Raw genomic sequence first — 24,404 nt, 5'->3', positions numbered from 1 at the left:
AAAGCCTTTTACTTTAAGGTAAACATTCCTGTTACTCTCCAGTTTGAAGCCTTTCATGGACTTCTGGTATTGTGATAGAAGGTATTTCAGGTCTGTGCTTTCTACTGTGTGTAAGACTGGCTGTGCTCACCCAGCTCAGTTCAGATAAGAAGTAAACGACTTAAAGCTTTATTCAGATGCCTTTTGGGTTTGGGTTTGGTTTTTTTTTTTGGTTGTTTTGTTTTTTGTTTTTAAATCATAGGGTCTCAGAATGGTTGGGTTGGAAGGGACCTTCAAGATCATCTGGTTCCAATGGGCAGGTATACCTTCCACTAGACCACATTGCATAAGGCCTCATCCAATCTGGCTTTGAACACTGCCAGGGATGGGGCATTTACAGCTTCTCTGGGCAACCTGTGCCAGTGCCTCACCACTTTCACAGTAGAGAACTTCCTCCTAATATCTAATCTAAATCCACTTTCTTCTAGTTTAAAGGCATTTCCCCTTGTTCTGTCACTACCTGCCCCTATGTCCAGCTTCTGAAGGGTACCATCATGATTTGCAGAGCATAAAGGCTGTAGCCTGGCACTGGGAGGTGTATGAAAACTGCTCATCCAAGAATAGTCTAAACCTCAAGTTAAAGCTGAAGCAAGGGATAAAGTAGGTGGTCCTTCGGGAAGTTCTGCAGCTTCTGTCACTCCCCAAAAGGACACCTGAAACTGAGCAACACAGTTGGTATCTGCTTGGAATTAACTTCAGTTTCTGATACCTGCTTCTTGAAGTGCTTCTTGAAACTGCTTCTTGGTGCAGTTTAAACCCAACAAAGCTTCCAGAGAGAATACCTGGCATAATAAATGGTTCACAGTGTTTACGAAATGCTATCACCACCTGCTGCTGAGCAAAAGCAAATTGGTACTGTATTTAGAGTACTTCAGAGGGACGTTCTGACAGTTGCCCAGTGATAACCTGGAATTAGTATCCTACATACAAACAGTAATTTGAGTTTTTTGGTTTTTATTAAATTGCTGATGTGAACTGCCATTTTGGTAAGTGCAGGATTAAGTAGCTAAATCACAGGAAATTGGATAATAACTATTCCTACATATTCATAGAGTTGCTGTATGCAAATAAATGGCAGTGATATGTTAAGTTGGTGTTATACTTTGCTTATAGGCTGAACCTGCCTGTGCTTTTCGGCTCCATCAACGGCCCTTTTCTTGACTAGTGGGCCAGCAAAGGGCTAGCAGGTGTGAAGCTGTGGGGAGGACCACCTCCAAAAGCATGGCTGAGCTGCACTTGCTGCATCTTTTTTTCGTACTCAGTTGGGATGGTGTTGCAACCACAGCTGTTCTCCCAGGGAAAGGTTTGTTAAGGAATTGAATAGGTGTAATTTCAACCTTTATTTTTTTAGAGAAGTAATAAGGTTCTGAACCTGAGCCAGAACTTACATTACATTTAGCTTTCTTAAAAAAAATTGTAACTAATGGCCAAACAGTTTTAGAGCAAGCACATAGGATGCTGAGGAACCAGGTTTAAATCCTTTGCTGGGTTTGGAGTAAGAGTGCTCTGCAGGCAGTTATTAACCAAAAGGAAACTAGTGGATCCAAGATACTGTACATAACTGGGTTTTCTTGAAACTAACTTGCTTTGTATAGAACATGTCTGAGTGAAAATGTAGGAATGGCCTGCTGGTGTGTTCTTAAGCCACTTAAATGCTTTCATTCATTAAGCATTCATTTCATAAAATTATTTCATTCTTCCTTCACCTGACAAAGAGAATAAATAGTGAATGGCTTCTACATTTAAAGAATGCGAAGACTCGGGAAACAGCTTTTGTTTTTTAACTCTGGTGCGCTTATAAACTACCTACACCTAAATTTCCTGTTTTCAAATGTAATTCTTGCATTACTTCCTAGTGTTTAAAGAATGGGATTACACTTAAAGCAAAGCAGAGGCTGTTTAAAACAAGCAGACTATTGTTGAAAGTAGATCCCAAGAGGAAACTGAAGTGAACCCTGTTATGAATAAGCATAGCTGTATGGATTGCAATGTAGATTGTGAGGTGCAGAAAAGGCCTCCTTTTACAGTAAGTACTTAACCACAAGTATGAAGGCTGTAGCTGTACAAGTTCCTTTTTCTCTTCCCAAATTAGGAAATTGCTTGCTGTTCCCAGTCAGTTAACCTGAGATTTTCATCTGGTACCTTAAATCTTTGTGGCTTTTTTTTGGGTGCATAACTGCAAATTTGGGAGAAAGGAGAAATATTCATGTGAATGGATGCTGGTGACAGTTAACACCCAGATGAAAGGCATTTATAAAAACAATCAAGGGATAAGGCCAACTTAACTTGTACCACATTTGAATTGTGTTCTTAGTGTTGTCACTGAAATCCAGGAAATAACCTCTCTAAACAGAATGACAGGTTAGAAAGCTGACATTACTTTGTTGCAACACCGGGTGCATGGGGGATCACTCTCCCTACCACGCACCCCAATAAGAGACAGTTTACAGCTTTTGTATCTTCATTACATACATATTCACCATAATTCTGTGAAACGACCACCCAATTCTTGTTACTCATGCATATGGTACTTTGGGTAGATCAGGCTGCAGCACAGGAGCTGTGACTTCAAGGAGTGATCGCTGGGGGTTGTGATGGTCCTCTGGGGAGAAATACCTCTACTCATTTCATCCTTTTATGGAAATCTGTTAGTTAAGGACATCAGAATGCATGTTTAGTCTTGCCAGTTAGCTACATGTTCTTGTTTGGTCTAATTTTCAACCCTGAGAGGCTCCTCAAATTGTTTTATTTTGCTGCTGTTTACCTATCTCTCAGGCCTTATCAGCAGGCTGAAGGCCTACATTGGTTTGAGAGAAGACATCTGGTCCTCTTGTTGCATGCCTTCCTTATCTTGAGAATCCTTGTAGTCTTGTTCATGTCTAAAGTCTCTATAAACAGTGGAATACTGATTCAAGAATCCGAGTAGCCCTGTCTATGTCTAAGTCTCTATATACAGTAAACTATATACTAGTTTAATTCAGTATTGGTGTCCTTCTAAAGCATGTGTTAATCCTCTACAGGTATTTAAGTGTTTGGTTCCTGCTTCCATTCTTCCACTTTTTCCATCTATCTCCCTTCTATCTCTAACGTAAGTCCTTCACGGTGCTTTTTACAGAAAAAGATTGTGGTGGTCCCCACTGCACAGCTCCTGCATGGCTTCAGAAGCACTGTGGCAGCAACACAGCCTGATTCACATTTTTTGCTCTACCTCTGCATTAGAGCAGAGTCAAAGGCAAATGCAGACATTTTCTGCAGTTTTCAAAAGCAGCTATTTTAAAGCTCGCTTTTTTTCCTTTTAGAACTAATAGACAAGATGTTTTGCCTCCAGGGGAGTGTAATAACCAACTTTGTATAACACGTTAAAGTTACATTTTCCCAGAAAATCACCAAGAGTTGGTTCACCATGAAGTGAATAGAAAGTGTTTTGAGCAGGATAGTCCTTCAAAAGGGGTGCCAGGAATTTAATGGTGTTTGCAAATGGAATTATTGCAAGTTTTCCTACTGCTTGGGCTATTTCAGAGCCTCTTCTGAAAACCCACTGTAAATGCATCACCTGTGGTAGATTTAACTTCACAGGGAGTTCCCCTAAGATAATTACATATGTTTGCATAAAAATGTATTGTATTCTCTAAGAACCTATTAGGTCAAGTTACCTACGCCAGTTTTCAAAGTTAAATATTTGTGAAATGTTCTTCTGTGTAAACAAGTATTAGTTCTCTACCTTTAAAACAAACAACCCACCTAACCTACAATGTAAAATCAGAAGCTTCTCAATAGAGAAGAGAAAGGGAAAGGTAAAACCATGCACTCTACTACAATCTAATGCTACACAGTCTCTGAAGCTAAAGGTGAAGTAAATGGTGTGTATTTGTCATGCAATTCAGTATTTATGCACCTTCACATTGAGATTGTTTTTGCCACTATGTGACTAAAAGAATTGCCCAAGCCCCTTCACAAGCCACTAGCAAAGGAGGAAGTCAAGTGTGCGTATCCTCCTACTCTGCCCTCTCCTCCAGTGTAGGAGGACAAAGCAAAATAAATCAACTGGAGATACTGCAGAGCTGGACTGAACTTACTTGGCAGCCTTGGGTATTGTCGGGCAGCAAAGAGAGCACAGAGCCACCACACAGCTTTTTACCACATACTCTTCAACACACACAAGAGTTGAAGGGCTGTGCTTTCTCATTTTTGGACAAGAGGTGAGTAGGTAGCTGTATGAAAGGCTAAATGTTACAATTCACAGTTATCAGAGGACTTCCTGTTCCAAAATGTCAGGGCAGCACCTGATGCACAGTCCCCTTCCCCACAGAAATTGGATTTGCACAGCTTGTCCTAGCATATAGATCCTATTCTCCCTTTTTCCAGAATAGGTCTACCAGATAGATAGACTTCAAAATGTATTATGTACTAGGAAATAGTCTTAATCCATTATAACCTATTTGATTTGTTAAATGAACAGTTTTGGCATGTATTTCAGAGAAATTGAAATAGAACTGCTTATGTCTCTGCTGCAAGTGCTGTGCTCCTCTGCACACCCTGTTCTCTCTTAAAGCAAATGTCTTTTCTGCAATGTAGGTCACTGAGGCACCCGGCCAGCTGCTCACTTGGTTTCCTAAAGCTTCAAATGTGACAATTCAAATTACTGCATGCCAGCTGCTTTGCTATAAACAAATTAATTCCAGCAAAATATAAAGCAATGATTCAAAGAAATTATCTTTAAGATTCTTTTAATCTACCCATTATAATGGCCCCTGGAAATGCAAAATGAAATAGGATAACAGAAGAAGAGGAAAAACAAACACAAAGCAGTACAGAATTATATTACTCTGAGAGATTGCACCAAATTCCTCACTGGAATATGGTAAAAGCTAATGGCCTGTTCTGTCAGCCTTTGCTCTGTTTCAGGGTATGTTCCAGGCTGCTGGAGAGTCACAAACTCGTAACTTTAGCAGAGCAGTTAAAATTTGGACCTTAGCTCTCCAAAAAGAAGCCATTACTACAGCTGCCCAAGACCAGAGGTAGTCTGTTACTGTGTAGAGCACCTACTTCATGGGAAATGCCTGAAAAATAAAGACCATGTAGTGTATAACTACATAAATACATGTGAGAACGCAGTATAAACCATAGTATAGCTCACAGTAATGGTCAATAATACTGTTCCTGCTCAGTAAAACAGACTAGGAGAGATAATTTAATTTGAAATGTAACTCATGTGAGAACATTTGAAGGCAATGTTTGGAGAGAGAATTCCCAGCAACCAGAAATGTTCCTCCTAGGCCTTCCCATCCCAGGCAGTGCCCAAGCTGTAATTAAAAATATCACACTTCAGGTCACAGACTTTAATGCAGTGTTACACCAATGGCAAATTGTACAGGAAAAAAAAAAAAAATTGTAAGTTGAAATTACTCAATTTTATCCTTTTCATTTGCAAAACAATCCAAAATCAAGAACACACAGCATATTTACACATAGCTTATATATACAAAGCAGTGTTGTATTTACATAGTTTACGAATACAGACTAATACTTCATCTCTGGGGGACAAAACAGGCTCACTAAAAATACTGAAAATACCTGTATATGAAACAACCAAGATAAATTATCATATTGCCAACTGACTATCTTTTTTTGTATTTATGTGTGTATTCACTCTCACTTGTTTGTGTATGTATATGCTTGAGAAGAAAAGTCCTTGCACTATTACTGCCAGTGTTTCCACAGTATAATGTGTTACATTATTTTGTCCTTTATGCATGCTTAGTTACATGCTCGTATAAACCCAACATATTTACTGCTGTTCCCTGAAGAAGCACAATCATAAATATATAGTCACAGACCCGAACTATTTCCAGTAGTAGAGGGTGCAATACATTCTAGTACATTCTGAAGAGTAGATTCTAGTTTTTATCTTGTCATTGTCCTAAATAAGGGTAGTTCATTGAGCTACAACCTCAGTATATGTGCTGTGGAATTCTTAAGGACTTGCACTGCTGAGACTTCAAAGTAATAATTTACTGATGTGTTTATAAACCTGTCTTTCCAGCCACCAAAACCCAGCTAGCTTGAGTTTTAATTTTCTTTAACTTGACTTAATGCTTCTCCTTCTTTTATCCTTTTTAGCAGCAGGCTGGCCCCTTTGTTCTGTCAAGATCATTTATAAAGTTACCACTATCTCAGAACCAGAACAACCCCTTGTAAAAATCATACTCAATACAGCTTTCCCTTCTAAAAGGGATACCAATAACTACTCTCACTGTAATTTATAGGCTTTTTTTCATCTATCCCATAGTAACTCAGCTAGATCACTCTGCCATCATTCTTACCAGCACAGTTGGAAATATCTGAGAAGGAGATAAAGAATAGTTTGAATCTGAGCATCACCAGCAAGTGCCTGCTCTGCTCCAATCCACCAACCATTCACAAAGTTGAAAGTGGTATTAAAGATAGATAAGGGAAGGAATGCTTCATGAATTGGAGGGAGAGAAGCAAAGTCTTGGGAAAAGACAGTTTCATGCCTTAATGAATGAAAAATAGTAACTCTATACACTAAAACCAGAAGCTAAACAGCATATTATATTGTTCACAAAGGAATAATTTAACAAAAGCTAAAAAAACTAAGGCATGTTCTACAGTATCTGAAAAAACATCAGCTGGAATTTTTCAATAGTGATCAAATTTATGGAATAATGTCAATATTCCTAATATTTTTTAAAAATGGCATGTAACTTTATTGCTAACAAAATATGACATACAATACAACTGGATGCTGCTCAAGGCAAACCTACTTTCGGACAAGCAAGATTCCAGATAAGGTCAGAATGCAATTCAATTTACAAGTGTTACATTAATGATTGTCAGTAATATTTTCTATACATAACTTTGAACATTAAAATTCTACTTCTCTAATCACGTCTTCCAACAGCTGTCTCCCGTGATGAATCCACTGTAATTAGGCACAGGAATAACAACCCCTTGTTTCTGCAGTTCACGTAAAACATCTAATATTGAATCCAATTCCACTCGAAATCTCTCCAGTTCCTGGTTCTTCCGCTGCGCCAGCCTTCGCCACTTCTCCACCTCCTGGGTTTGCCTCACTTGAGCAACATGTTGTGATAGTTGGGTTGCCTGCAAATGAGAAGCAAGTCAGCACTGTGACTTCCTAGTCAACTACTATGCTCCATTCCTGGCAGTGTTCAAGTTCAGGCTGGACAGGGCCTTGAGCAACCCGGTCTAGCAGGAGGTGTCCCATGCCCATGGAACTAGATGATTTTAAGGTCCTTTCCAATCCAGACCATTCTGTGATTCTACACAGCCAGTGTGGCCTCTTTGCCAAAATATACCACTTCATTACCACACTACATTCAAAGCCCAGTGCTCACATTAAGTGGAAATAATTTGTACTGTATATTACAAAAATCACCCTGAATTTAAATAGCTGCATTAATGACAGAAGGGTAGAATCCATTAGTGGGTAATGAGCCTCAGGAAAATTTAACTTATCCTCCCCAAAGCAGTAATTAAAAGCTTGACTAAGACAAAGCTGGGTGTCTAACATAAACCCCTCTATAATCAAAATTAATCTTTTGAGTTGCCATTTACGTGTGTTAATTAAGAGAACATTCTGCAAGAACATCTGAGTGACATCTTCTGGGCTACTGCTGTACTTTTAAAAACCACAAGTTCTATGAATTAATCAGAAAATATCCTGTAGTCACAAAAGTGTGAAGCTGCTGCAGATAAAAGTCTGAATTAACTTTGACATGAATCCATGGTATAATCCTATTAAATCACCCAAAATAAAAAGTGTCACAAGGTATCAGAATCTTCACACGACTATTAATTGTAACAGATTCTTTAAGGAAAGCTCTATCAACTTAAAAGCTGTAATTAATGTATTTGTAGTTTGATGTTCAGGATAACCTGTTATTTTCTTGTTCAGCAGTTACTTTTTCTACATTGCTCATTTCCTCATCCTTCGTCTGGGGACTGTTGGGTGCCCCATTGCAGATGAGTAAAGATGCAAAACTAGGGCAAACAAAACCCAAAGCTTAATGCATAACAAGGCTGGTAACATCAGGAAAGATGACATTACATAGCAGAAACTGTGTACTACTATTTCTATTTTTATGAAATACATTACAACACATCTTAGTAAATACTATAGGTCAGGTAACTAATTTACTGGAAACAGATCATGGACGAGGCAGCAGCAGACACTCTACAGAAATAGTAACAGAAAAGCAAATAAATAGCATAAAAAATAGCTATATTACAGTTACCTTTAGGAGGACAGAATGTGAACAGAAATAATAAAATCATCAGTGGCGGCACAGTCTGTTCTTAATCCAATGATTTCTTTTTATGCACAGCTCTTTTTGGAATGTAAATTAAGTACATGATGTAAGAATGCATGAGAATAAAGCCTTCTAATATGAACAATTCTGTACATAAAAGTGTATTCCTTCAGATCTGTTTTCAAAACTGTAGAACAAGCTCCCCAGACTAAGAACTGCTACAGTTTTGATGATCTCCCTGTCCAACTGACCTTTTTTAAGTTCATACACTTCAGCAAATCCAAAGTTAAAACACATACGAAAGACAATCATACATTTAAGTGATGGAAGTGTTGAGAAAAAGAAAAATCTATATCAACCAGAAAACTGTTTCCAGATGATAGATGAAAAACCAGGATGGAGGCTACGATAAAATAAGATGAAAAAAAAAATCAATGCAAAAATGTTTTACCCACTCAAGGGATACAAATGTCAGATACAAGAAGCTGTATCACAAAGATCCAAGCTTCAAAATTCAAAATTTTTAACTTGTGGAGATAAAGGCTTTTTGTTGTTGTTGGCTGGGGTATGAAACAGTAGTCTGCTGAAAGATGTTTCTATACTTTTAATGCAGCTTCTCTGAATGGGACTTCTAGGACTAGAAAACAAAATTGCAGTTCCGTTGAGGAACATATCATACCTTAACAAACTGTGTTACAAATTTTTCAATAGCTAGCTTTCATTGTGTAATTAAAGTATGAAATAGGTGAATGATACATGGGACTTCAAGAGGTCCTGTGGTCCAACCCTCTGCAAAAGCAAAGCCTCCTTAGATCAGCTTGTGAGGAAGTTACACACCTGATAGGTGAGTCATGCACAAGTAATCTTCATTACCACAGCAACAGCATCTACACTCACTTCCATCAGCAGGCACCGAAGACAAGACCTTGGCTGTATCAATAAGTACTTGCCCCCCGCAGTGTGAGCTAAATAAGCCTGTGCAAGTACCATGCAATTACAGTTAAACTGATAAATTGCTCTTAAGAAGTAAATGCAGAGATAACTCTGCTGTACCTTTTGAATTTCTTGCTGTCGTTCTGCATGCCGGGTCTCTATATGCTTGATTTTCTTTTCCAGGCACAAGAAATGTTTCATTTCGGGACTTTGGTTCTCCTTAGCCTCTCTCAGTTCTTCCAACAATTTTGTCACCTACAATTTGAGCAATTTGAGAGAACTGATGAAAATTATCATTGTGTTAAGCAGTGTTTAAAACAGATTCCTTTCAAAGTGTACTTGTGTTGTTTAATCATTCCATTCAAAAGCTGCAGAAAGGAAGACAAAAATCTACTTTATTCAAAAGCTTAAACAGGGGCTTGGGCACTTAGATTAGGATCTTTCAGTTGTAAGAAGTGGCCTGAGGATATGAAAATCTAGTCCTTTTTGATAATTCCAATCCTTTTCATAATGTGTCATGAAGTGATTATTCACAGACACTTTTTATGCTTCTAAACATACTAAAAAAATAATAGAGAATATATGATTAGCTGTTCTTACACAGCCCCTTCTCACAGCCTGGATAAAGATCAAATATAAAATGCAGAAGTGTATTTCTACGGAATAAATTAAGAAAAGACATGCTGCTAGCAGACATGATTACAAGCCCCCTTTGGTCTAAAACTTGCCAGGTCAAATCAGCTCTACCAATGACTTACAACTGATTTCCTAATCCTCCAGAAATTCAGGTAAGTTTTCCTATAAAGCCTGGTTTATTCTCATTCTTTGCCTATTTTAAGTAACTTGGTATTTCTCCATTTAAGTATTTTTTGTCATTTTCTTAATGTGTATAAGTAAACGAAAGTGGAAGCTTTGAAGTCCTTATCCTTTATTATAACCCTTAGCTCCTCTTACCCAATATATTTGAGAACTGCTAACCCTCTTCAAGCACTTAGCTACACCTGGCTCTCTGCTGCTGAATTCAAGTAGCTGGAAGCACCGTGTCTTCTTAAGATGTTGTTACTCTTCCCGAGAAGTGACTCCAGGATGGCTTACTATTATTTCCATTTTTAAACATGGCTTTCTAAAATACCAAGGCCTATGCTACTTCATTTCTGCCTCTCTCCATAGCTTCAGCAGCTTTGAAGCTGTGGGCCAATTTCAGCCAAATTTGTCAGACGAGCTGTCTTAGTTTCATAAGGTCTGTGAAACGGAGTGTCTGGTGCTTGGCTGCTAAGTTGCTCCACAGAAGGAAAAGGGCTGATGCGTGATTTCAAGTACATAATTAAATACAAAATTCATGCAGGAAAATTCTTATGTAGGGAAAAAAGCCCCAAGGAAAAATGAGCTCCATATATTTTGCCAGCAACAGAACTATGTTAAATACAAAGCTGTGCCATGTGCAAGCTGTTATGCAAGAGAAGTATATAGTTTATGGAAAACAGCCATAAAGAGCATTTCTAAAATTAGTATTAAAATAACAGTCTTCCAGGGAACCTCAGACTTTTTTTGAGGTACCACCATTTTAGACTGAGGGCTCAATCCTACTGCAAATGGTAGCGCTTTTCCCTATCATGACTAATTCTGCTTGCAGATTTGGTTGCTTTCTTTTGTCAGCACAACATAGTTAACTATTTAATGCTCAAAATGTATTTTATAAGCATTGCAGCAATCATGCTAGAGGGCAAAAGAAAGGCTTTACATTGACGTTTCTCTGTATAGTGCAGCTATGATTTTTGTAACAAAGGCACTCCATTCCATTTTCTTATATGCCAGCACCTTGAACTCAGCCTGTAATATAGGGGTCAGATAAGATGATCATTCTCTTAACCATCACTGGCATTAATAACCTGTAAAGCAGTCACAGAAGAAACAAATTAATAACATTTGTCTCATTGTACTCTCGACCTGTTTTCTGAGGAGGAAGAATTATATATACTGAGATCACTAGAGTGAAATAAGCTCTGCGTGTAAAGGCAACACCCACCATTAGATTCATAATATGAACCCCAAGTCTCAGTCTCTATTCTGCAAATACAGAGCTTGTTTAATAGATCTTTTTTCTTTTCCTACAAGCCCTCGCTTTTCTAGAGTACTTCACAACAGAGGTGGAATTTTGCATGGGTAATATAAATACTGAATGACTTTAGTGCTATTAATTATATTAAGTATGTACTAAACAAATACTGATATTTCCTCTAAATAAGGGCAGCAAACAAGACTAAATGTCCAGAGTTCTCAATCCCTTAGAGAACAGGAGAATTCTTTTTAATAATTATTGCAAGTTAATTAGCGTATTAGCAAAATGAAGTTAAAATTCACAATATTCATACATCAAGGAGATGGAGAATTAAGCATAGGCACAATGATAAGCCAGGCTATAGCCTCCTCCTGAAGAACTACAAAACTATAGCCAATAGTTTAAACAGCTTCAGCTAAAAGACAACAGGCAGCAATTTTATACAATATTAAGCCAAAAATGAAAACATGAAAAAGTGTAATTTTTAGATTATATGCTATTAATAGAAGATAAAGAAAACCTAGGTAAGTTTCTCATACCTCTCTCAGTGACCTCTCTCAGTGAATTTCAGAAGAATTATTACAACTAAACTTCTCAAGAGACCCTAAATTTCACAGATATCAAAGCAGAAAGCCAACCATATCCTGGGCTGCATCAAAAGAAGCATGGCCAGCAGGTCAAGGGAGGTGATTCTTCTCAAGTGACCCTAAATTTCACAGATATCAAAGCAGAAAGCCAGCCATATCCTGGGCTGCATCAAAAGAAGCATGGCCAGCAGGTCAAGGGAAGTGATTCTCCTCAAGGGAGGTAACTCTCCCCCTCTACTCCACTTTTGTGAGACCCCACCTGCATTCAGCTCAACACAAGATGGATGTGGACCTGCTCAGTCAAGTCCAGAAGAGGAATACGAAGATGATCTGAGAGCTGGAGCACCTCTCCTATGAAGACAGGCTGAGAGAGCTGGGCTTGCTCAGCCTGGAGAAGAGAAGGCTCTGGTGAGACCTTAGAGCAGCCTTTTAGTACCTAAAGAGTGCCTACAAGAAATCTGGAGAGGGACTTTTTACAAGGGCATGTGGTGACAGGACAAGGGGGAATGGCTTTAAAATGAAAGAGAGTGAATTTAGATTAGATATTAGGAAGAAATTCTTTCCTGTGAGAATGGTGAGGCACTGGCACAGGTTGCCCAGAGAAGCTGTGGCTGCCCCATCCCTGGCAGTGTTCAAGGCCAAGTTGGACAGGGCTTTGAGCAACCTGGTCCAGTGGAAGGTGTTCCTGCCCATGGCAGGGGGGTTGGAACTGGATGATCTTTAAGGTTCCTTCCAGCCTAAAACATTCTATGATTCTATGAGAAAACCAAGAATATAACTAAGTCTGTTGTATGACAATGGGGCATGAAAAAAGGAAGGCTTCATCTGAACAAAGAATTTGAAAACAATAATAAAATATCCTTCAAATATAGAAAAAGTCCTGTGGTCTATTTACTACCCATCATAACCCTCATAGCAAAGGCTATGAATGCTTGGATTAACCTGCCGATCAGTTTTCATACAGACGTCAGATATTTCTAACTAATTAAAAAAAAAATTAAAACATTTCAAAGTTCTACCTTCTGTTCTGTGTTGTTCTCTTGTCCACATTGGAAAAATATATCACATTCTCAGGTAAAATTGATGTAGAAGCAACTGACAAAGATACTGTTTCTAAGACTTATTTTACTATACATTATTTGAGGCTTTACAAAGATGAAAGTGAAAACTCTTATTAGGATAGGGTACCCCCAATCCAAATTTAAATATACCTCTTTTTGTAGGAGTTCCTCTCGCATCTGTGAAACTAAAAGGGCTTCCTGATGTCTCTGTTGTTCACCAATTTGTTCTTGCAGATGTTTTATTAATATCTACAAAAAGATTAGAAATAGTTTGTCATTAACATAAATACCTATAATGTGTGAATACCTGTGCAGGAAAAATACACCAAAAATACAGCCAGTGTTGTAGTACTGCAGGTGCAAGTGATGCATGTATCAACCATACTACCTCTAACACATGTGCATTAATATGCACATTACTGTGTGGTTTAACAGTCACTGGTCACAGTGTTGTTCTATTTGCTCTCAGAGTTGTTGCAGTTGTTCTCAGATTTGCGTTATATCACACCTTACTTACCGTATGTGTTACCTGCAGTGATATTTATCATTCTTGGGGCCTGAGCTAAAATTATAATTTTGTACTTCTTAGTACTGATTTATGATATGACAGAATCACCAGTTGTGAAACAGATCTGATATGTGTATTCAGTACTGCCATCACTTCTGTATTTCGGGAGCCATCTTTTGGGAACGGTTAATAATTACACCTTTTGTCTTTCATCCTTTTGACCAATCTGGTTCTTCTGCTATGAATTAGCATGTTGCTGCACATGGTTCAGGTCTTGTTTAAGTTTAAACAACTACTTAAAAATACCACCCAGAGATCTGCCCTGCGGCTGGAGAGTCACAAGTGGCAGGGTGTGTGGGACAGTATGGGCAAGTACTTAGGCCAGTGGGCACCTCAAGTGCTTTGGAACTTCACTCCTGAACCAGTGCAGAATCTGGAAAAACTAGTAAAACATTTAGAAAAGGTTTGCTGTTGTCCTGGCAATAACAGGGAGGCACAAATTACTGCAACATGCTGGCGCCTATGCCTACAGAGCCCTGCTCAACACTACTCAGTACCCTTAAGGGGAAAAGAAGGTCTCTGGATCTGATGGTAAAGCAACGGGCACCAGGGCTACTCCAACCCTGGCAACAGGGACTGCAGCTGAACCAGAGAACTAACCCATGTCATTATCATGCACTGAAGCACAGCTGTTCCTGGCACCTCAGTTGCTTGTGCTGGGCTGGATGTTCAAAGGGAGGGTGTCCTCTACACATCATGCAACTGATGCTACATGGAATAAATGGGTCACACTGATCACACAATAGATTCGAATAGGAAATCCCATTTGTTCAGGAATCTTGGAAGTCATAATGGACTGGTCAAAAGGTGAATATTTCAGAATGCCACCAGAGGAGGAGGTGATATATGAATCTGCCAATCAAGCTGGCCCAGCCCAATCAAAACAATTACGTACTGTAGAAGAGGATAAAATTCCTGTAGTGCACATAAAAAAAATATGCAATGGAAAACAGTCTGGATTATTGCTAGCTCAGGCAAAGGCAAATGTGTTTGTGAAACTGCTTTTGCTAAAGGATTTTGGTGCACTTAGTGGGTAATGTGGTAGGATGGAGATGCCTGGTGTGTACATCAAGAGGATTTGACTTTGGCTGAGAATAACTAATGAATTAAACTGTATGATGTTAACTGCTATATTATACTGTATATTATCACTTCTGTGTTGGCTATATGCCCACCACTGCACTGGTTGCGGCCACTACAATGATGAAGGGACTGAAGTATCTCTCATATGAGGAAAGACTGAGACATCCAAGACTGCTTAGCCTAGAAGAAAGAAGGCTCAGGAGTGGGGTCTCATCAATGTTTACAAATACCTGAAGGGAAGGTGCAAAGCCAACATAGCCAGGTTCTTTCCAGTGGTATCCAGTGACTGGAGAAGCAGCAAAGGGCACTAACTGAAATGCAGCAGAATCTAACTGTAAGAGAAATTCTTTACTTGAGTGTGACCAAGCACTTGTTTGGGTCTCTAAACTCAGAGAGGTTGTAGAATCTCCCTCCTTGAAGATATAAAAAGCCATTTGGACATCAGCCTGAGCAACTGACTCTAAATGACTCTGCCTCAGCAGGAGAGTTAGACAAGATGACTTTCAGAGGTCCCTTCTAACCTCAACCACTCTATAATTCTGTGAATACAGTGGAACAGGCCCATTTTAAAAATAACAGATCCTACTTCAAAGCAAGATAAAGTTTATAGGAATAAAGAAAGAAATAACTTTAACAGATATCTATATGTAACAAATACAGCTACTCTATCTCACCTCTTGTGTTGAAATTTTGCTGCTCAGTTCAGCTACTTTAGAAGTAGAATGCTCCTTTGCATGCTGGCAAAGAATCTTCTCCACTTCCCTCTGATGGGATGCTTTCAGAGATGCAATGTATTCTGCTGTGTCTTCCTGTATCCTGAACAGAGTGAGAGAAAAATATATGTAGTAAAGCAGCTACAGACAGTTCTTTAAAAAAAGTTTCTCACTTGAGCATATAAAATATCAAAAATGTTAAAGGCAGAATGTTTTTGAAATTTCATAACAAAACTTCACAAGATAGCACTGGAGGTTGTGCCTCACAATGCTGGTATGTGCCATAAACACAATGCTGGTATGTGCCTCATTTAACTAAAGACAGATAAAATACTTGGCCAATCACGATTTTTTTGGTCCTCTTATTAAAAAAAGAAGGAGAGAAAAGAGGTGGTTTTAAATCATAATGCAGCTATCCTATTTCAGGTATCTGTTTTAGAACAGAACATGTTGCAATCTAAATACACCAGCTTCAACTACAAAAGGATGTAAGGGAGACCAGGTAAAGTGTAAAGTTTCTACGACTGGTCAGGTAAATCTCACTGAAAGCATATCTCAGTTTGAGGGTAAGTATATGTACCAAATATCAATGCTATACCACACAAATACAAAGCATCTAAGATGCAACAACTTACACTGAAATCCTTTTACTTCAAACCATGACAAACTGTAGTATTAGTAAGAAGGATTAATAGAGGTTGCCTGTAGAATCAATTGTGAGAATGTACTGCTTCGAGAAAAAGAACAAAAACCCAATCCCCCATTCCGCAACCAAAACCAAACAGTAAAATGAAATTTACAGAGAACATCGGCTATACAGTATAAGCTAGCTTCACACATGGCTGACATGATACTGTGTCACTTCAATTCTTTATCAGCCAACACTTTAACAAGGTTTTTAAAGGAATATGTTGAGCATTTACCTTCGCATGTTATTTTCAGAATAAGCCAGTGTTGCTTGAGACTTCACCCTCTGCTGGTTCATTTCTAGAGACAATCTTTCTAGCTCCTCTTTCAGCTGTGCATTTTCTTGTAGAACTTCTGAGAGATTAGAATCAGAAAAGGTATGTGGTTGGTATATTTTGTCATCCTTCAAAATGCTTAGAAAGGGTTTACTGTTGCTGGAATTCTTTTTATCTGTTGCTGAGATTTTTTTTTTCAAGATCTCTGTAGAGTTTTCCTTGTTATCAGTTTTATTTCTCAAATTATTATCAGACAACATCATCATCCTTTCTTTTTGAAGTTTCTCTACGGTTTTTGTAAGGTCTTGTATTTCTCTATTTTTGGTGACCAGTTCTTCATTTAGTTCTAACAGTCTGTCTTTTGTGTTACCTTGTTTCATTTGAGAGTCTGTGGACTCCAAGTCTTTATTATCTTTTTTACTTCTGAGTTTTAATTGGGAATTTTGACTTTTAAGGTTTTCAATTTCTGTCTGGAGGTTTTTAACGGTGATCTGATGGACCTTCTTCAGATTCTGAAGCTCCCCTTCAAGTTCTGTAGAACTGGCTTTATCACTGTTCAGTTTTGGTGATTGACTGATGAATTTGTATGCAAGCAGTTGCTCAAGCTCCACAAGTCTTTGCTCATACTGTATCTAAAGAGGGGAGAGGGAGGAGGGTAAGAAAAATCAGTTTCCTCAAGTGTACTTTATTAGCTCTTCCTATTCTTTAAAATTACTGCACATCTGAAGCAAGATTCCACAAGACAGTATTACTAACAACACTGCTCAATCAGTTCAGCAACTAGCGAAAGAAAAAAATCATGTGAAACAAACTTAAGGCTGCTGTAAAACAGGACTACTCAAAACATTTAATACAAAGTAATGCTCTGCTCACAAGGAATGCAGTAACTATGGGAAAGAAAATTAAATTGACAAGAAATTATTTCACTTTTGTATAACTGAGTTCTCTTCAGATGTTACTAACTCAGACAGGCAGAGTAACATCTTTGAGGATAGCAAGAAGTCTTTAATTAAAACAAAATCTGTCATTAAGTATTTGCCATGTGTTAGTTTGCAAAACATCAGTCACATGCTCAAAATTGTACTAAACATTTTAAAAAACATCTGAGATTTTAACAGGACAGACTTTACTTTTATTTATTTTAAAATTTGTATACAGAAGTATGAACTTGGAGAGACACAGAATCTTTCTTCCTAATGAGCTGAGGAAAACCTAACTCTTCTTAATAGCCTTGATAGTCTCTAAGGAAAGCCTGATGTGTTATTCCCAGGAGGAACAACTAGACAATGATTTTCTTTCCTGCTCATTAAGTACCTGTGCGGTTCACCTTTTCCTTGAAAAGTGCAGTTTTCATGCTTCCTAACACAAGTCTTAAGATTTTCTACCATATAATTTTTGGATAAAATGTTCAGTATTCCCAGACATTCCTTGCAGAACGGTCAGCAGATCTTTAAAACCACAGCCATTGGTACAGCAAGTAATTAGGTAAGCAGCTACTGTGACCCACTTGATGAAACACATTTATCCTAATTGTAAGAATTAAAATTCTTATGCCTCAAGAACTTGTCCTCTCAGTTTCAATAGTACTGTAACAATTTCAGTGCTCTTTTTAGATTAGGTGCTGAATCTACTGAAATTCCAGTTATAAATTCTTTGAATACTTTTTCCCTTGAATGTGGTCTTTGCCTCCAGTTTTTACCACTGCTCTGTGTTAGACCACAATAACCTGGTGACTGTTACTTGCACAGCAGACTACTAAACAACCCTCCAACTTTTACCTTTACTTTTTGAAATTGTTGTTCCATGGCACGGAGACTTTTTTTAGCTTCATCATCTTTACCTTCAAGTTCTGTTTCTAACTTTTTTATTCGTCTCTCCAGAAAACCGACTGTGTTTGGTTTAGCAGAAACATCATTAGTTTTCTCAGCAGCAGCAGCAGCATAAATCAAAGCAGGCAAAGAATTCGGATACCTTCTTTTTAGAATTCCTTCCATTTCACTGATCTATCAAAAAGAATATTAAATCAGAAGTCAAAAAGAATAAAGTTCTAATGAAAAGTGAATGGGAGTAACTGTCAGAATGCTAATAAATGTCACCCACTTAAGCTGGGTGAAGAATGAAAACTAGAGATGCATATGCTGAGGAATTTTTTATGTTGTTTACATTTATGCTATTCTTTACAGAAAAGCAAAACTTATCATCTCTTACTTATTGACTTATACATCATTTTAAACAAAATACTGCTCTGGTGTTCAGACTGGCTTATGTCAAATGGACATGTTATTTACTTTCTAGTTTTCCAAATGTTACAGAGTTGTTTTTTTTTTTTTTAACAGCATTGAAATTATTCTCCTAGTAACAGATTATATGCCTTTTATTTTGGAGTCTGCAATACAATCAAACAAATACCTTGCATGCAAGACTATTAACAAGCCCCTCTTACCTATGTATAAGACATTCTTTGCATTAGACTACTTGCAGAGGCTCTTTCCCATTTGTCCCACATCCCTACCAAATGCGGCTGCCATCTCCTAAAATTCAGAAAGGCCCGCTTCCACCTGACTTTTCCTCAGTAGAAACAGCAGAAACATGGATTTTAAAGTGTCTGCTCCCCCAGTTTTCATGAATCTTGTAGGAATCCAAACCACCACTGGAGTAATCTCCATGGGGAAGTGGCAGATTCCCCAGTGTTGGACACTTTTAAGATTCAGCTGGACATGGTGCTGGCCCATCTTGTCTAGACTGTGCTTATGCCAAGAAAGTTTGGACCAGATGATCCTTGAGGTCACTTCCAACCTGGTATTCTATGATTCTATAATCTATCTGAAATAAAGTTTAAATGAAATATAGTTCTATTATTGCATACTTGTCGCTCAAGATCCTGAATTCTTTTAGCATCTGCTGCTCTGTCTCGTAAACGTTTCTTCTGCTGCACACACTGATCTCCAGCTTCAGCTCTGAGCTTCTCAACCTATCCAATTTATGAGAAAATGAAATGAAATATATATTCAGAGACATCGTCCTGTAGTAAAAAAGTAAGAATTTCAAACACACACAATATAATGTAAATATTCTGCAACTTAACAACTGGCAATAGTAATTTCTGTTCTAACTGATTCTTCAAGTTCTTAATCTAAGTTACAGCTTTTTTAACCCACTGAAGATCAAAGGAGCTGAAACAAGCTATGGAAATCTAGAAAAGACCTTCAGCTCTGAGACATTCTTGTCTTCAGATGAGTAAATCTGCTTCTTTGTCCCATACTTCCGGTATGCAGGCTTGGTTAACAAGCTATAATATAAAGTACTACAGCGCACTGCATGAATTCAGGGTGAGTTAAGGAAACAGTTTGTGATTTGAAAGGCTATGCTCTGTGATGAGATACAGAAACAGCCAAAAAGCAATTTTACGTTGTGCCTAAATAAATGCTGACTTCCAGGATCAAGGGATAGTCCTGGGAAGTGGATAGCTAATGCTCCTGCACTCCCATAAAGTCTGGCCATGAAGACTCAAAGCCGTAATCTAAAATTGTATTTCCTACCTTTACTGGTCACTATAATCACTGTACAGGATATTATACCTTGTATAGTTGGATTTTTTTATATTGTGTGTGTATATATATATATATATTTTGATTTCTCTCACACATTGGCAAAGTAAGCATAAGTAATGCTTTTATGCCAGTGTAGTTTGACTAATTTGATTGTTTCTATGAAGTCAAAGCTCTTCATTGTTTTTAAACACCAGCCCATCTTGGAGCAAACGCAAATAAAAATATTTTCTTTTACAGCAATAATACGTTGATCAAAGTTTGGTATGGTGGTGTTTAAGGGATCTTGTTCCCTGCCTTCTCCTTCAGAAGCACATCCTTTCATCTGTGATCTCTCTAATAAAAACCCCACGAAAAGATTCCAAGATCAATTATATTTTATCACTGGTAAAATTCTTAATTTCTGTGAATCCCAAGTCAAATCTACCGACAAGCAAGCAATGCAAATCTCAGAATTACTCAAGATTCATGCCTTAGGCTTGCCTGCTTTATATTTCAAGTGTTCTGGCTTTTTCCTCCCTACTACAGCATCCAGAGAATTTTTGTAAGAAAATCTAGAACCAGTAATTAAAAGAAAAAGTAAATGTTGTCTATGCTACCATGGAGTAAAAAGGAGGAAAACAGAAGGACAAGAGGGATGTTCCAAATTGTTTATGCAACAATTACTTTCTTTTCTTAGTAAAGAAATTTGTAGGTTTTAAGGAAACACATACTTGTTTCCAGAAGCATCATCAAGATGTCCAAGAGAAGCAAAACCAGATTTTAAGCATTCTGCACTTGCAACTCCCCTGCATATGGAGTAACATCAATTTTGCATATAAAGACTCCATCTTTGATTTAAAAGTTGAAGAGTTCACTTTTTTTTTTTTTTGAAAAAATTTGGATTATAATAAAGGACAGAGTTACATTACATTATACTTATCGCTAGAGAAGAAATAATTTTAAGTAAGTTCAAACTTCAATAAACCCAGATATTATCACCTCTAGGTTTAGTTTCTCAATTTCTTTTCTTGCATCTTTAAGACGGGCTGTATCTTTATCCAGAAGATCTTGATTTTCTGCATACCACTCAAGTTTTCTTTTTAAATGAGTAATTTCCTGTTTGTATGATTCTTCCTTAACTTTAAATTCGTAAGACTTCTCACCTACAAGAATAAAATATCCTTAGTACTGTTTATTAGTAATTACGTATTGAAGAAGTAATTAGTCAACACTATCCTTTTCAGCACATTTCACACATTTATTCTTGTGACAATCCTGTTACTGCAGTAAAGTTTTAAAACCAGACACAGTTAGGATTTTAAATGCAACAGTATTCGAAAAAATCTTTTTTCTCTCATACACAGTATGAGAGTGGTTCAGAGTTTACCATGTAAAGTATGTAAAACAGAATCCCAGGGGATCTATTCTTTATCATCTTACAGTAAACAAATTTTCAGTAACATCATGGATGTGATATAGACTATAAGCTTAGATATGTATTGATTATACTTCCCCCATTTAGGGATCAAGCATTTTGAGAAAAGACATGGATCTAAATATTACAGCTCTTAGCATTTGTAATGTCTAATACTGGAAGTGTAAGAGTCCATTTCTCACCCTTTCTCATTAAGAAAGCTGAAGTCAAACTGGAAAGACTTCTGATAGGAATTTTGGAAGAAGTTCTAAGGTATAAGATACAGGTAAAAAAGTGAGAAAGATCTAAATAGGAAATGAAGATGCAGCATAGTAGATCTTTTCTTACAAACAGAGTTGTCATGTAAATGGAATTGCCTGTGGAAGATGGGAAAGAAATCTAACTTAATATACAACAACAAAGAGTTTGGCTGGATACAAGAAAAGGGTTTCTGACAGAGTGCCAAAGGTACTGTAGCATGTCATTCACTGAATGCTTTTATTAGAAGCTTAGTTAATATTTGGAAATGGTCTAGATGCACTTGACTATGTAATACTTTAATATGAAACAAATTTTAGTTACCTGTTTATTTAGTGATGCAGAGTAGGCAAGATTATTCAACAAGATGAAGGTGCTTTACCTGATATGGATGTAATCTGGGCTTTTGCTAAATCTCTCTCCTTCTTTGCTTGTCCCAAGTCTACCTCAAGAGCTTGCTTATCCTGTTTGAGACGTCTTATCTCTTCTTGTAATTTAGTTTCTTCCTTCTGAGTTTTAGAGAAAACAGTAAGACAATAAAAAATAAAAAATCATTGTCATACAAAAAATATAAGCATGGTTTTTCCCTGTAAAATGATGAGATCAAAACAGCTGCATCAGAACAGAGCAGCAATGAGGTTTTCTAGTTTTGGTATTATTCCCAGGCCTTGTTATAGCAGAGCATTCATGCACTCTCTGTTCTGTTTTTTTATGTGTAATCACTGGATTTGTCGTCTGAGGGAAAGCTATACAGGTATCACTACTTTCTGCAAGCTCTCACAGGACATTTCAGAATTGACAGTAAATGTGGCAACACTGCACTTCTTTCAGTGAATCTGTGTCTTACAGGGTTACTTGTGAAAGTTCATTTGATGAGACATTTGTGATAGACAAGTGTGGCAAATAATTAATGTTGTAGAAAAGTAGCATGCTCCATTACTTAATTTACATTAATAGTCTACACCATGAATGGTTATGCTTTTTTAGTAAGAACACATGAAAAGCAGTCTTGGTATGTATCTACCTGTGCTGCTCGAAGCTCTGAAATCAATTCTGTGAAGCTCTGATTTCTGGCTGGTTCAGAATCCTGCATGATTCGTGCCTGGATATTAGTCTTCTCTACCTTTTCTCTAAATGATAACAGCAAAACCAGTTATGCAATGCGGTGACTTGGCATAATAACAGTGGTGTACCAAAAAAATCCCACCCCCCCCAACCCAGCTCCCCCAGAACAGTACCATAAGGTCAATCTATGCTGGCTCAAATTGAAGGAAGAAGCAACTAGTGTTCATCTTCATACCAAAAAATTTCACGTATAAGGTGAAATCTTCTCACCTTACAAAAACTTGTTTGTTAAGACTATACAAGCGTAGGAAAAAAAACCTCTGCTGTACATCAGCGGAAGTCATCTATGGGACAATCCCAAGCAAAGATTTGTAAATGAGGAGTACATGCAATGCTAGGTTTTCTCCTCATTACTAGCACAGGATACAAAACTTATAGGACCTACACTGCTGTGAATCTAATGGTTCCTCCACTAGCAGGATCCCTTATGGTCCCTGATCTACTGTGTATCCTACAACAGTATCAAAATATTTTGACATATGAACAGAGCTGTAATACCAGAACAAGTGTTTCAATATGTAATTGTAATTACAAGTGTAATACAATATGTATTACATGTTCTGTTTTGAATAAGAGTATTTGAATTTCAGCATTGAAATATTCCTCAGTGGAAGACTCCAGTCTTCCTACAAGTCTGCAACATCAGCAAGATGACTTAGAATCATAGAATCATAGAATAGTTAGGGTTGGAAAGGACCTTAAGATCATCTAGTTCCAACCCCCCTGCCATGGGCAGGGACACCTCACACTAAACCATGCCACTCAAGGCTTCATCCAACCTGGCCTTGAACACCGCCAAGGATAGAGCATTCACCACCTCCCTGGGCAACCCATTCCAGTGCCTCACCACCCTCTCAGTAAAGAATTTCTTCCTTATATCCAATCTAAACTTCCCCCGTTTAAGTTTGAACCCGTTACCCCTTGTCCTGTCACTACAGTCCCTGATGAAGAGTCCCTCCCCAGCATCCTTGTAGGCTCCCTTCAGATACTGGAAGGCTGCTATGAGGTCTCCATGCAGCCTTCTCTTCTCCAGGCTGAACAGCCCCAACTTTCTCAGCCTGTCTCCATACGGGAGGTGCTCCAGTCCCCTGATCATCCTCGTGGCCCTCCTCTGGACTTGTTCCAACAGTTTCATGTCCTTTTTATGTTGAGGACACCAGAACTGCACACAATACTCCAAGTGAGGTCTCACGAGCGCAGAGTAGAGAGGCAGGATCACCTCCTTTGACCTGCTGGTCACACTTCTTTTGATGCAGCCCAGGATACGGTTGGCCTTCTGGGCTGTGAGCGCACACTGGCGGCTCATGTTCATTTTTTCATCAACCAACACCCCCAAAGTCCTTCTCTGCAGGGCTGCTCTGAATCTCTTCTCTGCCCAACCTGTAGCTGTGCCTGGGATTGCTCCGATTAAGTGCCCATAATAAACATAAATGAGTTCTCAAAAAGAAAAACAAAACCACAAACTCAAGAAAACACCAGGAAAAATGCACCTGATAGAATCCGCAGTGATTCTTTATAAATAAAATAATAAACACAGCTAATAACTCAGAGATTTTAGGTCAGATGTTTAAATGAGCCTACCTTAGAGCTATTAATTCAGACATTACACACTGATTCTCCTTAAACATTTGTTCCTCATTTTTTTTGTTTTGGATTTGTAGCTCTTTCATTTGTTTGTATAACTTCTCATTTTCCTAAGGTGAGACAGAAAAAGTTAAAGAATGTTCATAAATTAGTTTTATTCAGTTAAAAAAAAAAATTGCATATGACTTGCATAG

General features: G+C 37.9%; 1 protein-coding gene across 1 annotated transcript in view; it reads right to left on the bottom strand.

Moving 5' to 3' along the window:
• Positions 1–6,945: 6,945 nt before the first annotated feature.
• Positions 6,946–24,404, bottom strand: part of CEP162 (centrosomal protein 162) — a gene marked incomplete at its 3' end in the record, with an annotated part of 48,791 nt that continues 31,332 nt past the window's right edge. Inside the window, exons 17-27 of the mRNA XM_080615220.1 lie at positions 24,208–24,320; positions 22,526–22,631; positions 21,884–22,010; positions 20,829–20,992; positions 19,166–19,270; positions 18,078–18,302; positions 16,261–16,931; positions 15,299–15,440; positions 13,124–13,222; positions 9,387–9,521; positions 6,946–7,164 (exon numbers count right to left, since the gene is read on the bottom strand). Of these exons, the coding sequence (XP_080471346.1) occupies positions 6,946–7,164; positions 9,387–9,521; positions 13,124–13,222; positions 15,299–15,440; positions 16,261–16,931; positions 18,078–18,302; positions 19,166–19,270; positions 20,829–20,992; positions 21,884–22,010; positions 22,526–22,631; positions 24,208–24,320 (2,106 nt within the window). The remainder of the gene's footprint in view (positions 7,165–9,386; positions 9,522–13,123; positions 13,223–15,298; positions 15,441–16,260; positions 16,932–18,077; positions 18,303–19,165; positions 19,271–20,828; positions 20,993–21,883; positions 22,011–22,525; positions 22,632–24,207; positions 24,321–24,404) is intronic.

This window comes from Psittacula echo (assembly GCF_963264785.1).
Source record: "Psittacula echo genome assembly, chromosome: 4".
NCBI lineage: Eukaryota > Metazoa > Chordata > Aves > Psittaciformes > Psittacidae > Psittacula > Psittacula echo.
Note: the sequence above shows the minus strand (reverse complement) of the source record. Positions and strands in the feature narration are given on the sequence as shown.